The sequence below is a fragment of the Hyla sarda genome, chromosome 3 (genome assembly GCF_029499605.1).
Source record: "Hyla sarda isolate aHylSar1 chromosome 3, aHylSar1.hap1, whole genome shotgun sequence".
Lineage (NCBI taxonomy): Eukaryota > Metazoa > Chordata > Amphibia > Anura > Hylidae > Hyla > Hyla sarda.
The window spans coordinates 101,613,035-101,630,693 of NC_079191.1; the positions used below are offsets into that span (position 1 = coordinate 101,613,035).

The 17,659-nt window shown below is 43.3% G+C and overlaps 1 protein-coding gene across 6 annotated transcripts in view; it reads left to right on the forward strand.

Moving 5' to 3' along the window:
- DOCK10 (dedicator of cytokinesis 10) overlaps nt 1-17,659 on the forward strand; it is a 431,686-nt gene that overhangs the window by 184,019 nt on the left and 230,008 nt on the right. For all 6 annotated transcript variants that reach the window (XM_056564788.1, XM_056564791.1, XM_056564789.1 and 3 more), the window contains exon 2: nt 4,742-4,861. In XM_056564788.1, the coding sequence (XP_056420763.1) occupies nt 4,742-4,861 (120 nt within the window). The remainder of the gene's footprint in view (nt 1-4,741; nt 4,862-17,659) is intronic.

Here is a 17,659-nt window from a genome sequence, read left to right on the forward strand (position 1 = left end):
CTAGACCCCAGGAGAAAGGCAGGGGGAGAGAAGCGGACAGTGACGGCCTCTCTCCCCCTGCCTTTCCTGGGGGTATATCGGGGTATACACGCGCACACACGCACCCTCATTTTACCATGGATATTTGGGTAAAAAACTTTTTTTACCCAAATATCCTTGGTAAAATTAGGGTGCGTGTTATAGGCCGGTGCGTGGTATACCCCGATAAATACGGTATGTATGTTTTTCACTTTTCTTAATTTTTTATATTTTTTAGATAGTACTACTACTCCCAGCATGGAACACACTGTTCCATGATGGGAGTAGTAGTTCCTGTACTAATAGACACCCGATGCGATCGTCCATAATATAGCAGAGATGCGGAGCGGCTCTATACAGTGCTCGCATCTCTGCACTATACTCCGGCTGGCCAGTGATGTGAATAAAATTCACATCACTCATTCATATTTTCCACCCATAGTGGTGATTGGCCGGATGGTGGCAGCCATTCCCCACTCTCAGAGAGAAATATGAATGAGTGAGTGACCGGCTGGAGTACAGAGCAGTGATGCGAGCGCAGGAGAAAGCCGCACCGCATCTTCGGGATGAAGGATGATCGCAGTAGGTGTCAGGAGTGACATCCACTGTGATCTGTCCTTAACTGCAGGTACTACTGCTCCCAACATGGAGCACACTCTGCTATGCCAAAGTTAAAACCCACATGTTGTTTTTCTTTTTTTTTTTTTACTCCCATCTATGGGACTTCTATGGGAGAAAAATGCCACAATTTCATGGAAAAAAACGTCATTGGCTCAACATGCTGCGACTTAACAAAATCGCTAAGGAGCTGAAAAACGTGTAAAAAGAGTGAAAAAAATGCCAAAAGGATTAAAAAAAAAAACGCCAAACTGAAAAACACAAAGTGGAAAAAGAACTTTGCGATTTATCATTGATTTACAGCTAACATCTGGCCGCAGCGTTTTTTGGCCGAAAAAAATGCAGTGCTGCAGATTTGGCGTTTTTCTTGCCGTTTTTCCCAAACAAGAAACAAGTGGAAACTTAGCCTTACTACCAGCCCATCCTTTATCGACAGCCCTGTACGTCAGTCAGGCTGGAATTCCACTGAGGTTTTTTTTTTTGTAAAAACGCTGTCAAAAACGCCAATTTTCACGCACAGGTTTTTTCAGCAAGAAAACGCTGCGTCCAGATGTTAGCTGCAAGCAAATAGTAAACTGCAAAATGCCAGATCCACTTGGCGTTTTTCAGTTTGCCATTTTTTTTTATCCGTTTGGCGTTTTCAGCAATTTTGGGCTCCGGGGCTGGTTTTTCAAAATGCCCGACAAAACCTAGTTTTGCATTTTTTCAGGCAGTTTATATTCTTTTTTGGACTTTAGTGATCCAAAAAAGTGATGGAGATACCTTTTTTATTACAATTTCGTAGGGTACCATTAAAAAAAATAAAAAAGATACAATAGTGATGGAAAAAATTTATCTAAAGAAATGTATCTTTTTTTTATGAAATTTTTATAAATTTTTAAACAGGGATCAATTTATGTGGGTGGGTAAAGCACTAAATATGTAGCAGACAATAATAAAAATGTAGTGTGTGTGTTTTTCACTTTTTTTTCCAACATTTTTTAGATAGTACTATTACTTCCAGCATGGAATACACTGTTCCATGATGGGAATAGTAGTACCTGTACTAATAGACAGATCGCCTGTTGCGACCCTTCTGTATAATGTATAGATGCGGGCGGCCGCTCTTCAATGGTCCCCTGCACTAACGTAGATATACACCTATTCATATTTCCCGCTGAGATGTGATTGGCCAGATGGTTCCAGCCAATCACAACTCTCTGTGGGAAATAGGAATATGTGTGTATATATATACGTCAGTGCAGGGGACCATAGAAGAGCAGCCGCCGCATCTATACATTATACAGGAGGATCACAGCGAGATACTCGCTGTGATCTGTTCTTAACTTCAAGTACTACTACTCCCAACATGGAGCACACTCTGCTCCATGCTGGGAGCTGTAGTACATGCATTAATAGAAAGATTGCATCAGGTGTCAGAAATTACACTGCAATCTATTAATGCAGGTACTACAGCTCCCAGCATGGAGCAGAGTGTGCTCCATGTTGGGAGTAGTAGTACTTGTAGTTAAGAACAGATCACAGTGGGTATCATTATGGACACCCGCTGTGATCGTCCTGTCTATAGCAGAGATGAGGAGCGGCTTTCTCCTGCGCTCACATCTCTTCACTATACTCCGGCCGGCCACTCACTCATTCATATTTCCCTCAGAGCTGTGATTGGCTGCAACCATCCGGCCAATCACCACTCTGGGCGGAAAATATGAGTGATTTTCTATTCACATCACTGACCGGCCCGGAGTACAGTGTTGAAATGTGAGCGCTGTATAGAGCCTGACTACACCCGAGGCTGACACCCGGGGCGATATGTCTATTAGTACGGGTACTACTTCTCCCAACATGGAACAGTGTGTTGCATGCTGGGAGTAGTAGTACTACATAAAAAAAAATAAAAAAAGAGATAAAAAAAGTTAAACACACGCACACTTTATAAAAAAAAATTGTTATAAAAAAAAACATTTAGTTAAAGAAATTTTTTTACATCCCTACTACATCCTTTTTTTTTACATTTTTTTTTTTTTGGTACCCAACTAATTTTGTACAAAAAACGCCAAAGGGGCCAAAAAAGGCAAATTCCACACAAAGGTAAAAACGCAAGAATAAACGCCAGAAAAAACGCCAAAACGCAGGGAAAAACGGGGGCAGTTTTTCTGGCATTTTTAAGCCAAGAAAAAATGCAGGGCAAAAACCTCTAGCCTCACAAAGAATCTGGAAGGTAACGGCGAGCAAGAAGGCATTCCAGGGTGTGGCACTTGAGCAGCTGGGCTCTGTCTGCTTGACACTTGGTGAGAAATAAAAAGGTCATTTTAAAAGTTTTGTAACCACCATCAGCCCCAGGAAAGGGTTTGCTTTTATACCCCAACTGCTATCCAGCAGTGTCTGCGGCTCTTAGTAGAGAATACAGCTGACAGATAATTTTCAAGGGTGCGTTCACACGCTATTTGTTTTTGCGGGTTTTCCGCTGCGTATTTGAAAGGGGGCGGGCTCTTCTCGGCTGTCCGTAGCAGATTTTCCGCAGTGGAATTTACGCTGGGGAAAGTCCGCTGCAGTCCCTACTGACTTCAATGGGGCTTGCAGCGGATTTTCCGCAACGTTAAATCCTCTGTAGAAAATCTGCTGCGGACAGCCGAGAAGAGCCCGCCCCTTTCATATGTGCAGCGGAAAACCTGCAAAAAAAAAATCAGCCGTGTGAACGTACCCTGATATTATCCTGACATGTTAGACACCACATCCTCTCCTTATTTCTGGTGAATTGTGGTGAATTTGGATGAATTGTCTTTTTGCTTTTCTAAATTCAGTTGTAAAATTGATTCCTTTGAAATGCTGGAATATTTAAAATTTTTGGGTTTCTTATTTCTGTATATTTCCAAAGAGCAATTATATACCATTGTGACCAAGTGTGAATAAAATTTGCACAGTTTATATTAATATAATAATCATGTCAGTTAAAGGAGTACTCGAGGGAACTGAACTTATCAAACACTCCTATTCACATGAAAGGGGATAAGTGCCTGTTCGCAGGGGTCCCACTGCTTGGACACCCTGCGACCTCCTGTACTGAGCCCCGGCTACTTACCAGTCCTCAGCATGTGTCAGCCCCCACCTTCCTGGACGAGAGCCATGTTTTTCATTGAAATATGGTTATCAGGGAACTGTAACTTTGGTTATCAGGTTACTGTTACTATAAATAGTCTCATTGAAACACAATAATAGTAAGATCTTGGATTATATTGCTACCTGCATAATAAAACGTTTAATATAGTGTTCCCTGTGTAATTAGCAGACAATTCACTTGCTTTTAAAATTATCAACATAAATATGTTTGAAATGTAATAGAAAAAATAGCCACTAGGTGGCTCTGTTCTGTTCCCTGCTACAATTAATACAGTGAGTTTGGTCTCCTCCCGTCATGGCAGGAGACCAAACTCAGGAAGTGTTTCTCTGCACTGAGCTTGATTGACAGCTGCACAGAGCCTCACTGAAAGCTGCAAAGAGCTTCACTGAAAGCTGCACAGAGCCTGAGGTCTTCAATTCATCACGGCGCTGCAACCATGTGAGGGCAGAAGTGGTCCCCCAGCAGGCTTCAGTGATGTCATGCCTGTTGGGAAACACCCACTTTCTCCTGCTAGGAGATTGCACTATGTGAGTAAGAAGAATGGAAAGATACAGAGGCTTTTTAAAGTTCGGAAATTTTGGGTGGGATGAGTGTTAGGAGTTGTTGGGGAACATAGCCTGAGTTAGTTTATAAAAGTTTATTCGGTGACAGGTACTCTTTAAAGAATAATTCAGCTTCTGTAACTATTGCCTAGTCTACAAGACTTTGAGAACAGAGCTCCTTTGGTATAGAACAGTGGTCTCCAAACTTTCGACCTCCAAATATTACAAACTACAACTCCCAGCATGCTTGGACTGCTGTTGGAGACCTCCAGATGTTGCAGTTTGTAGGCCTCCAGATGTTGCAGTTTGTAGGCCTCCAGATGTTATATATTATTTTATTAAACTTGATTGAAAAATGTATTGCTTCTTAAAAAAATTCTAGCTATTTCTGGAGTATTTACAACCTGATAAATGTGTTTTTTTTTTTTTTTTTTTTTTTTTTTTGCAGCATGAGAAACCTAAACTCCTAGAGCCATTGGATTATGAGTCTGCCATTACAGAACTAGAAAATACCTATTCCAACGACCCTTTAAAAGATCTCATCTTATTCCCTGAAGATGACTTCTCAGTAAGTACCTTTTACTATAGTTGCTTTATCTTCTAGACATTGTTGCCTAATCCATGATTTTTTGTTCAAGAACAAATATGTCAATAGACTACAGTATTATGGCTAGCTGGAGACTCATGGAAACATAGAAGTGTGTGCTTTAGTACGTATTTTTATTATGCTCTTCCTAGCTTCACCCTTTATAATACTGGCCATACCTGTAAGACCATGCTCACATGGCCAAAAATGTGCAGAATGCCCGCCCGGAAAACATTTCGGGCTGACATTCTGCTCATTTGAATATTCTGGGAATATTCTGGGAATATTTGAATAGTGGGATTTGAACCCAAGGCCCCAGCGCTGCAAGGCAGCAGTGCTACCCTCTGAGCCACCATGCTACCCTTAGCATACATCTAATATCCACGGTTGCTAAAATGGACAGAGATGTCAGCAGAGAGTACCAGAAAAATTAGGCATGTACATATGCCTGAAAAATGTGGTATTGTTGCAGCCTCTTCTGTAGCAGGTGCCAGAAAAATTGCAGCACCATAACAAGTGCAGCAGCAGAGGCCAGAAAAATTAGGCATGTACACATGGATGAAAAATTTGGTATTGTCGCAGCCGCATCTGTAGCAGCAGCCAGAAAAATTGCAGCACCAGAAAAAGTGCAGCAGCAGAGGCCAGAAAAATTAGGCATGTACACCTGGATGGAAAATTTGGTATTGTCGCAGCTGTAGCAGCAGCCATAAAAATTGCAGCACCATAACAAGTGCAGCAGCAGAGGCCAGAAAATTAGGCATGTAAACATGGATGAAAAATTGGGAATTGTTGCAGCCGCAGCTGTAGCAGTGGCCAGAAAAAATGCAGCACTATAACAAGTGCAGCAGCAGAGGCCCGAAAAATTAGGCATGTACACCTGGCTGGAAAATTTGGTATTGTCGCAGCTGTAGCAGCGGCCATAAAAATTGCAGCACCATAACAAGTGCAGCAGCAGAGGCCAGAAAAATTAGGCATGTACACCTGGCTGGAAAATTTGGTATTGTCGCAGCCGCTGCTGTAGCGGCGGCCAGAAAAAATTCTGTTTGTATCGCCAAGCAGAAAGTGCCCTAAAACATTGCGGTTTGAACCCTAGTTGGTGGCGGATAAGTGACGCAAGTCATACGGCATTCAGAGTTCAAATACAGCAGTGTGTGGACCATTTTTAGGCCAAGGCAGCTCATCTGATCAGGCCTTGTTCAGTCAAATGTATCGCCCAGTGTCAGTCCCTTCGGGATCCATCCCTCATTCATCTTAAGAAAGGTGAGGTAATCCAGACATTTTTGACCAAGCTGACTCCTCTTCTCAGTGACAATACCTCCTGCTGCACTGAAGGTCTTTCTGACAGGACACTTGAAGCGGGACAGGCCAGTAGTTCGAGCGCAAATTGGGATAGCTCAGGCCACAGGTCAAGCCGGCACACCCAGTAGTCAAGGGGTTCATCGCTCCTCAGAGTGTCGATATCTGCGGTTAAGGCCGGGTAGTCTGCTACCTGTCGGTCAAGTCATTCTCTGATGGTGGACCCCGAAGGGCTGTGGTGATGCGTAGGACTTAAAAAGCTCTGCATGTCCTCCATCAACAGCATGTCTGTACAGCATCCTGTCCTTGCCGGCGTGTTCGTGGGAGGAGGAGGAGGATTACTTTCACCTCTTCCCCTGTTAGATCCCTGTTGTACTGTGACATGACCCTTATACGCTGTGTACAGCATACTTCTTAATTTATTTTGGACCTGCTGAATCCTTTCCGCCTTGCTGTAATGCAGTAACATGTCAGGCACTTTATGTTTATACCGGGGGTCTAGTAGTGTGGACACCCAGTACAAGTCGTTCTCCTTCATCCTTTTTATTTAAACAGGCACGACAGCATGAAAGACCCCATTTGCACAAGGACGGATGCCTAGCTACTCATGTCCCATTCCTCATCCTCAGTGATGTCAGGGAAGGTATCAACTTCTTCCCCCCAGCCATGTACAACACCACGGGAACCAGATAGGTGACAAGGAGCACCCTGGGATGCCTGCTGTGGTTGGTCTTCCTCCTTCTCTTCAAAGCCACATTCCTCCTCTGACACCTCTTCCTCACAATCCTCTTCCAGCGTTGCCGCAGGTCCAGCAAGTGATGCTGATAAGGCTGTTTCTGGTGGTGATGGTGTCCACAACTCTTCCTCTTCACACTCATCTACTGCCTGATCCAGCACTCTTCGCAGGGCACACTCCAGGAAGAAAACAAACGGTATGATGTTGCTGATGGTGCCTTCGGTGCGACTGACCAGGTTTGTCACCTCCTCAAAAGGACGCATGAGCCTACAGGCATTGCACATGAGCCTCCAGTAACGTGGCAAAAAAATTCCCAGCTCCGCAGATGATGTCCTAGCACTCCGGTCATACAAATATTCGTTGACGGTTTTTTCTTGTTGGAGCAGGCGGTCGAACATTAAGAGTGTTGAATTCCAACGTGTCGGGCTGTCGCAAATCAAGCGCCTCACTGGCATGTTGTTTTGCCGCTGGATATCTGACAAGTGCGCCATGGCCATGTAGGAACGCCTGAAATGGCCACACACCTTCCTGGACTGCTTCAGGACATCCTTTAAGCCTGGGTACTTGAGCACAAAGCATTGTACAATCAGATTACACACATGTGCCATGCACGGCACATGTGTCAACTTGCCCAACCTCAATGCTGCCAACAAATTTGTTCCGTTGTCACAAACCACCATGCCGATCTCCAGTTGGTGCGGAGTCAGCCACTGGTCCACCTGTGTGTTCAGGGCCCACAGGAGCGCTTGTGCGGTGTGACTCTCCGCTTTGAGGCAAGTCAACCCCAAGATGGCGTGACACTGCCGTATCCGGGATGTGGAATAGCACCTGGGGAGCTGGGGGGTGCCAGTGATGTGGAGCAAGACGCAGCAGTGGAAGAGGACTCGGCCGAGGATGTTATGGAAGAGGATGGAGTAGAGGAGGAGGCAGCAGGCCTGCCTGCAAGTCGTGGCGGTGTCACCAACTCCTCTGCAGAGCCACGCATTCAATGCTTGGCAGCCGTCACCAGGTTTACCCAATGCGCAGTGTAGGTGATATACCTGCCCTGACCATGCTTTGCAGACCAGGTATCAGTGGTCAGATGGACCCTTGCCCCTACACTGTGTGCCAGACATGCCATAATTTTCTTTTGCACAATGGAGTAAAGGTTGGGGATTGCCTTTTGTGCAAAAAAATTTCGTCCGGGTACCTTCCACTGCGGTGTCCCAATGGCTAAAATTTTTTGAAAGGCTTCAGACTCCATCAGCTTGTATGGTAAAAGCTGGCGGGCTAGCAGTTCCGACAAGCCAGTTGTCAGACGCCGGGCTAGGGGGGGACTTTGAGACATTGTCTTTTTGCGCTCAAACATCTCCTTGAAAGACAGCTGACTGTGGGCAGATGAGCAGGAACTGCTCAAGGCGAGAGATGGAGAGGCAGATGGTTGAGAGGGGGCAAGGAGGGCAGTAGTGGTTGACCTGGCTGAAGATGCTGGACCAGGAGGAGGATGGCGGCTTTGACTTTGTGTGCTGCTTGTACTGACGTGTTGATCCCATAGGCGTTTGTGATGTGACATCATGTGCCTTCGCAAAGCAGTTGTGCCTAGGTGGGTGTTGGACTTCCCACGACTCAGTTTCTTCTGGCACAGGTTGCAAATGGCCTTGCTGTTGTCAGAGGCAGACACACAAAAAAAATGCCACACTGCTGAGCTCTGCGATGACGGCATTCTGGTGGTGGCAACAGCATGCATTGATTGGCGTCCCATCTGGCTGACCCTGGGTGCCGATGCATGCTGTCTGACTGTGCCACTAGCTCCTTGCGACGACCTCCCCCTGCTTCCAACTCTTCTCCTCCTCTCTGTCTCCCCATCTGAACTTTCCCCCTCTTCTTCTCTTCTAACAGGCACCCACGTGGCATCCATGGACACATCGCCATCATCAACACATTCACCGCTATCTGACACCTCAAGAAAGGAAGCAGCAGCGGGTACAACATCATCATCACACCGTACGTCCATGTGTGTAATGCTGCCTGACTCAGACATATCCCTGTTAACTACATCCTTTGGCAATAATGGTTGCTCATCACTCATGTCTTCAAACTGATGTGTAAATAACTCCTCTGACGGATCAAGTAAAGCTGCTGTGGTGCTAGTGTTGGTGGTGGCAGCAGGCGGGCAAGTGGTAGCATGAGAGGTGCCCGAAGCTAAGCTAGAGGAGGAGAAGGATGGTGCGTCAAGGTTCCGAGCGGAAGCTGCAGTAGATTGGGTGTCTTGTGATAGCCAGTCAACTAAGTCCTCAGAACTTTGGGGGTTCAAGGTACGTGGCATCTGAACACTGGCCATTCTAGGGCCAAAGGGAATCCCAGCACCACGACGACCCCTGCGGGGTAGCCTTCCTCTGCCTGTCATTTTTTTTGGTTAAATTTGCACAAGTGTCACACCAAATGTGATTTGCACTAGGGTGACACAATTTGCCCTGCAGGCAAAAAAAACTGGTAACTTTGGGTTGAACTGACAGTGACGACTGGTTTTATTTAACAGCCAAAAAAGGTATTTAAAAAAAAAAAATTGCACAACTGTCACTCCTAATGTGATTTGCACTAGGGTGACACAATTTGCCCTGCAGGCAAAAAAAAATGGCAACTGTGACGTGAACTGACAGTGACGACTGTTTTTATTCAACAGCCAAAAAAGGTATTTTTTTTTATTTGCACAACTGTCACACCTAATGTGATTTGCACTAGGGTGACACAATTTGCCCTGCAGGCAAAAAAAACTGGCAACTGTGACGTGAACTGACAGTGACGACTGGTTTTATTTAACAGCCAAAAAAGGTAGTTTTTTTTTTAATTTGCACAACTGTCACACCTAATGTGATTTGCACTAGGGTGACACAATTTGCCCTGCAGGCAAAGAAAACTGGCAACTGTGACGTGAACTGACAGTGACGACTGGTTTGATTTAATAGCCCAAAAAGTTTTTGTTTTTTTAAATTTGCACAACTGTCACACCAAATGTGATTTACACTAGTGTGACAATGAGCAAAAAAGCTTGCCAGCGGAGTTCCCCTTTTAAGCAGTGGTCCCCAACCAGGGTGCCTCCAGCTGTTGCAAAACACACGGACTGATATATTTCAGCCCATTGAATACTGTAGTAGTTAGTTGCTTTAAAGAAAAAAAGCTTGCCAGCGGAGTTCCCCTATTATGCAATGGTCCCCAACCAGGGTGCCTTCAGCTGTTGCAAAACACACAGACTGATATATTTCAGCCCTTTGAATACTGTAGTAGTTAGTTGCTTTAAAGAAAAAAAGATTGCCAGCAGAGTTCCCCTTTTAAGCAGTGATCCCCAACCAGGGTGCCTCCAGCTGTTGCAAAACACACGGACTGATATCTTTCAGCCCTTTGAATACTGTAGTAGTTAGTTGCTTGAAGGAACTTAAGTTTGATTCTGGAGTACCCCTTTTAACCAGCAGTTCCCTCCCAACCAGGGTGTCTCCAGCTGTTGCATGACACACGGACTAATATCTTTCAGCCCTTTGAATACTGTAGTAGTTAGTTGCTTGAAGGAACTTAAGTTTGATTCTGGAGTACCCCTTTTAACCAGAAGTTCCCTCCCAACCAGGGTGCCTCCAGCTGTTGCAAGACACGCGGACTGATATCTTTCAGCTCTAAAAAGGGCTTTTTTGGGTGCTGTCCTTAACCCCTTAAGGACCGGGGTTTTTTCCGTTTTTGCATTTTCGTTTTTTGCTCCTTGCCTTTAAAAAATCATAACTCTTTCAATTTTGCACCTAAAAATCCATATGATGGCTTATTTTTTGCGCCACCAATTCTACTTTGTAATGACGTCAGTCATTTTGCCCAAAAATCTATGGTGAAACGGAAAAAAAAAATCATTGTGCGACAAAATTTAAAAAAATACGCAGTTTTGTAACTTTTGGGGGCTTCCGTTTCTACGTAGTAAATTTTTCGGTAAAAATGACACCTTATCTTTATTCTGTAGGTCCATACAATTAAAATGATACCCTACTTATATAGGTTTGATTTTGTCGTACTTCTGGAAAAAATCATAACTACATGCAGGAAAATTAATACGTTTAAAATTGTCATCTTCTGACCCCTATAACTTTTTTATTTTTCCGTGTATGGGGCGGTATGAGGGCTCATTTTTTGTGCCGTGATCTGAAGTTTTTAACGGTACCATTTATGCATTGATTATTGATTGCTTTTTATTCATTTTTAAATGATATAAGAAGTGACCAAAAATGCACTATTTTGGACTTTGGAATTTTTTTGCGCATACGCCATTGACCGTGCGGTTTAATTAATGATATATTTTTATAATTCGGACAATTCCGCATGCGGTGATACCATATATGTTTATTTTTATTTTTATTTACACTGTGTTTTTTTTTTTATGTGAAAAGGGGGGTGATTCAAACTTTTAATAGGGGAGGAGTTAAATGATATTCATTCATTTTTTTTTCACTTTTTTTTTGCAGTGTTATAGCTCCCATAGGGACCTATAACACTGCACACACTGATCTTTATCATTGATCACTGGTTTCTCATAGGAAACCAGTGATCGTTAATTCTGCTGCATGACTGCTCATGCCTCGATCTCAGGCACTGAGCAGTCATTCGGCGATCGGACAGCGAGGAGGCAGGTAGGGGCCCTCCCGCTGTCCTGTAAGCTGTTCGGGATGCCGCGATTTCGCCACGGCTATCCCGAACAGCCCACTGAGTTAACCGGCAGCTTTTACTTTCACTTTTAGCCGCTGAGATCGGCGCTGCACGCTATTAGCGGCGGGTCCCGGCTTCACTATGACGCCGGGCCCGCCGTGATATGATGCGGGGTTACCGTGTAACCCCGCGTTATATCACGAGAGCAGGACCAAGGACGTACCGGTACGTCCTTGGTCCTTAAGGGGTTAAAGCAGATGTTACACTAGTGCTTTAGAAGTAAACTGGACCCTGAATACCCAAACTAGCAGCAACCTAGCTATCACTTTCCCTATACAGCAGGAGCAGCTTCTCTGTCCCTCCACTTCCTAAGCATGCAGCATGCTGAATGAGGGTAAAATGGCGTCCGTGCAAGAGGTAGGAGGGTCTGGAAGGGTGGGACTGCTGCTGATTGACTGTAATGTGTCTGCTGACTTTGACTCACAGGGTCAAAGTTTACTGCAATGTTAAAGTGTAGGGGGCGGATCGAACTTCACATATGTTCGCCCGGCGATGCGAACGCGAACATGCTAAATTCGCCGGGAACTGTTCGCGACATCTCTACCAAGAATCCTGCCACTTCTGCAATTCTTCAATTTCTATAAGATGGACTAGACAAGGGGTTATCTCCATCTACCCGAAGTGTCTGCCATCTCAGCTTTTCTCCACACGTCTCTTTCTCAAGATCCCCTGGTTAGAAAATTCCTTAAAGGAGCTTCTAGAATCAAGCCTACAATCATTCAACCTATCCCTGCTTGGGATCTATCAGTCGTGCTCAGGGGGTTACCATCTCCCCCTTCGAGCCTTTGGAGGAGGTGGATCTTAAATATCTCACCTTGAAGATTACCTTCTTGTTGGCCATTACCTCTGCAAACGAGTCGGAGAACTCCAAGCTTTCTCAGCATTTGAGCCCTACACTCAGTTCCTCCCGGACCGGGTTCTTTTGAAGTTTTTGCCATCTTTCATTCCTAAAGTGCCAACTTTTACTAATATCAACCAGGTTGTTTTTCTTCCTGTGTTAGCTCCACTCCCTTCCTCGGAAGAAAATAGAGTGCTTCTCAGCCTCGACCTATCGAGATGTCTTTGGATTTACCTGGATCGATCCAAGGAGTTCCGTAAGGATGAAAACCTTCTTATCCTTTATCTATGAAATCGGCTTTTTTTTTTTTTTTTTTTTTAAACAGCAGCACTTCTGTCCACAGGTTGTGTCTAGTATTGCAGCTCAGCTATATTTAAGTGACAAGAGTTGAACTGTTTTTTAAATAAAAAAAAGAAAGAAAAGAAGCCTCTTTTTTATAATATTGGACAACCTCTTTAATGTATTCAGAATGATGACATCCATTGCATCATTGCATAGAAGTAGAAACACTGACAATACTATTGTGGATAGCATTTTATTTTTATTTTTTATTGTAGAATTAAATATATCATAATGTAAGAGACCCCCTTTGAGTAAAGAATTAGTCTTCTTTTAGATTGTACTCTAACTGGAATGTAATTGGAAAACGAAATCCTCCCTTTGGACTACGTAACTATTGTAATACTGGTGTCCCCATTATTGAAAGGGGTAATCCGAGGGGTAAACACATTTTAGATAAATTTTACAGAATAGTAAATTACTTCTATTTAGAAATCTTAAAGGGGTTATCCAGGAGAAAAAACTTTTTTATATATATCAACTGGCTCCGGAAAGTTAAACAGATTTATAAATTACTTCTATTAAAGAATCTTAATCCTTTCAGTACTTATGAGCTGCTGAAGTTGAGTTGTTCTTTTCCATCTAAGTGCTCTCTGATTACACCTGTCTCGGGAACTGTCCAGAATAGAAGCAAATCCCCATAGCAAACCTCTTCTACTCTGTGCAGTTCCCGAGACAAGCAGAGGTGTCAGCAGAGAGCACTGTTGCCAGACAGAAAAGAACAACTCAACTTCAGCAGCTGATAATTATTGGAAGGATTAAGATTTTTTAATAGAAGTAATTTAAATCTGTTTGACTTTCTGGAGCCAGTTGATATATATTTTCCTGGAATACCCTTTTAAGCCTTTCAGTAATTATAAGCTGCTATATACTACATAGGAAGTTGTGTAGATCTTTTCAGTCTGACCACAGTGCTCTCTGCTGCCACATCTGTCCGTGTCAGAAACTGTCCAGAGCAGGAGCTAATGCCTATAGCAATCTCTCCTGCTCTAGATAGTTCTTGACACGGACAAAGGGGGCAGCTGATAAGTACTAGAAGGATAAAGATTTTTTATATAGAAGTCATTTACAAATCTGTTTAACTTTCTGGCATTAGTTTATTTGAGAGCATTTTTTCCTCCAGAGTACCCCTCTAACTGTTACTATCTAGGCAATCCCATTCTAAAAAGACCCACTAATGTGTATTGCTGCAGTTCCTAGAATCACTTACAGGCCGCCTTATGGAACAATCCCAAGATGTAGAGCACTTTGAGCATTTTAGAAAAACCATAACTGTGTGTAATTTTTGATGTATAACTATTGAACTTATATGTAAAATGGATTATTTTCATATGGAATACTGGCTGCTAGTACTGGATATAAATGCTGTGTTTCCATAATGGAACATAAACTGCTGGCAAGTATGGCCTCATAATACTGAGAACAAGTTAACTCTAAGTACTTGTGAGAAATGACAGCACAGTATAACATAAGCATATTAAATATATACAAATAAAGGGATAACTAACAATTGCCGCCCTGACTAGATACAGTGTTATCAGGCACTGGGAAAATAGTATTTTCCCCTTGCCCGATTCTATCTATTTTTCATGTTTGTCACACTGGAATGGTTCAGATCATCAAAAATGACTTTAAAAATAAATAAAATAAAAAATGAATATATATATAATTTATTTTAAAAAAGAACTGTCTCTTACCATGACGCTACCAGTGTAATGGAGCTCCAGTCCCTGCTGCCCGCTACTTTTGCGTTCGGAGACATGACGCCACACGCCCGTTCATTCAATCAGCAGTCGCAGTGTCTCACCTCAGACACTGATTGGCTAAGCAGACATGTGACATCACGCCCCTATGCTGGACAACATGGACTGGATTATTCTCCATTATACCAGTGGCAGTTCAAACAAGGAAGAAGAGGAATATTTAAAAAAATATATGTTTTTTTTTTTGCCAGACGACCCCTTTAATCTCCATCTATAATCCGTAAACTGCTAACTGGAAACATCATTGTGTAGTTCGTAGGTTTTGGGGTAATATATTCATATCTTTATATCAAAGTGAGTGTTAGGCGTCATAGTGCAGAAATGTGCATGAAGCCTGCATCGAGTCTTCAGCCACATGGCACAAATCTTTAACTTTTAAGAGGAATCTGCATGCTTCTATATCAAGTCATATATATATATATATATATATATATATATATATATATATATATATAAACAAAGAATAAGTTGGCCAGCACTAATGATTCCAGACTATTATATGGACCTGGCTTACAGGTGCAGGCTGCTGGGCTAAATATACAGCAACAGGAGAATACAGCAGCACACTGCTAGAACAAAGATATAGATAAAACATGAGTATATAGATGAAACATGAGTATATAGATAAAACATGAAAAGCTATACAGCTGTAGTGCAATAAATGAAAATATGAAATTATGAAACAGTGAGGTACTTAGCTTGCAAATTTGGCGGCCAAATAGCTTGGACCCTCCCACCACGGTAAGGTGACCTCATTTTGGGACAGACCCTACACTATGAATATGCCTCTGTTGCTATATATATATATATATATATGTATATATATATATATATATATATGATATATGTAAGAGATATATAGAAGAGATATATGCAGGAAAAGTCTGGGCCCATAATTATCTAAGAATTTCATGTGCAATAGCCTAGACCCAGTGCATTTGTAAGTTAATGTAGTTGTTGTTCTGAGGTAAAATGCTGTAAATGACTGCAGGAATATTATAGCTACAGTTCTGCCAAGGATTAAAATGCGTAAATCACTAGAAAACATAAAAGTATTGTATAAGGTTTATGTCAGGCTCTTAGTCCTCATATATATGATGCAATTGACCAAGTTCATTTCTCCTGGCTTGGGCAGAAGTTAAAGATTTAACATGTTTCTGGGGATGGCATTGTTTGAGATATACGCTGCTTCTGATACTTAATGTGTAAGAAGACGCAGTACTGTAGGCCGCTGTGCTGCTCATCTATTATATATGACCAGTGAGAGGTATCATCCACTACAATAACTATGCTTTCCTAAGGAAAACATAGCCATCAGCGCTGGCCTACAGCATCGCCTGGTAGCAGCTCGAGAGCCTCTTCTCTTCTGATTTGGGATTTTTTGTAAGTATTTCTTATTTTGCAAGGTATGAGATGATGAATACTAAGGTGAATGTAAAGAGTCAACCCCAGCAATTCAGTGCATCGATGCCTATTAGGCCTTTATGCACATGACAGTATTATAGAACAGTAATATGGTACCCTTAGATTTCTTCATTTAGCAAACAGAGGCCCGCTTTTGGCAGATTCCATTGAATGGAGTATTATGAAGTTATGGTCCTATGGTAGAATATTATTCCAGTATGGCAATTTCCTATGCATAATGTACAATCTTAGACCTCTTTCATATCATACACGGGGCCGTATTTACAGCTTGTGCTGCCCTAGGGCTAAATGCATTCCATTAGGGTGATTCTACTAACATCATAATTTTTTCTAGTTGGTCTGTCACAAATACACAAAATACTTACCGTATATACTCGAGTATAAGCCGACCCGAATATAAGCCGAGGCCCCTAATTTCACCCCAAAAACCCAGGAAAAGTTATTGACTCGACTATAAGCCTAGGGTGGGAAATACATCATCCCCCCGTCATCATCCAGACCCCCCGTCATCACCCCCCCTTCATCATCATCACCCTGTCATCATCCAGACCCCCATCATCATCACCCTGTCATCATCCAGACCCCCATCATCATCACCCTGTCATCATCCAGACCCCGTCATCATCACCCTGTCATCATCCCCCTCGTCATCATCCCCCCCTTCATCATCACCGCCTGTCAATCCCTTCAATCAGTGGTCTTCAACCTGCGGACCTCCAGACCGTCCGGTGGGGAGGGTTAGTCGTTCCGGGCTGTCCATCTTCACCGGGAGGCCCTCTTCTCCGCTCCGAGCCGGCCCCGGACTAGTGACGTTGCCTTGACGACGACGCACAGGGACGTCCCTGCGCATGAACGTCCCTGGGCATCGTCGTCAAGGCAACATCACTAGTCCGGGGCCAGCCCGGAGCGGAGAAGAGGGCCTCCCGGTGAAAATGGACAGCCAGGAACGACTAACCCTCCCCACCGGACGGTCCCTGCAGCATAGATGGCCCGGACCAGCTCACCCTTCCTTCCCACCGAGGGGAGGTGAGTAGAAAACTAAAGGGGGGGTCTGGATGATGACGAAGGCCCGGCAGTGGTCTTCAACCTGCGGACCTCCAGATGTTTCAAAACTACAACTCCAAGCATGCCCGGACAGCCGATGGCTGTCCGGGCATGCTGGGAGTTGTAGTTTTGCAACATCTGGAGGTCCGCAGGTTGAAGACCACTGAGAAGGGATTGACAGGTGGAGAGTTTACTCGAGTATAAGCCGAGGGGGCGTTTTCAGCACGAAAAATTGTGCTGAAAAACATGGCTTTTACTCGAGAATATAAGGTATCCCTTTAATGGCAAATACAGCCCTCATTCATGCCCAATATATGTAATATGTTGCTAGATGTATAAATATATCAAAAAATGTCAGTGATGTTACCTTAAAATGAAAAAATGTGTTTATAATTTCACTCTGTACAGTTTGAGGTTCCAAGATCACTGGGATCAACACTTGGGGAAAAATTTTAAATAGTGGATATGAGAAAAAAAGAGTATAATGTGTTAGTTTAACTGTACTGTATTTGTATATGGCTACCTGTGCATATTGCATCTACTGTTATTTTGTGCTCCTTTACCCAACTTTTGAATATAAGATATGTTCCTGTCAACTGTTTGCAGCTTTATTATTTATGTGT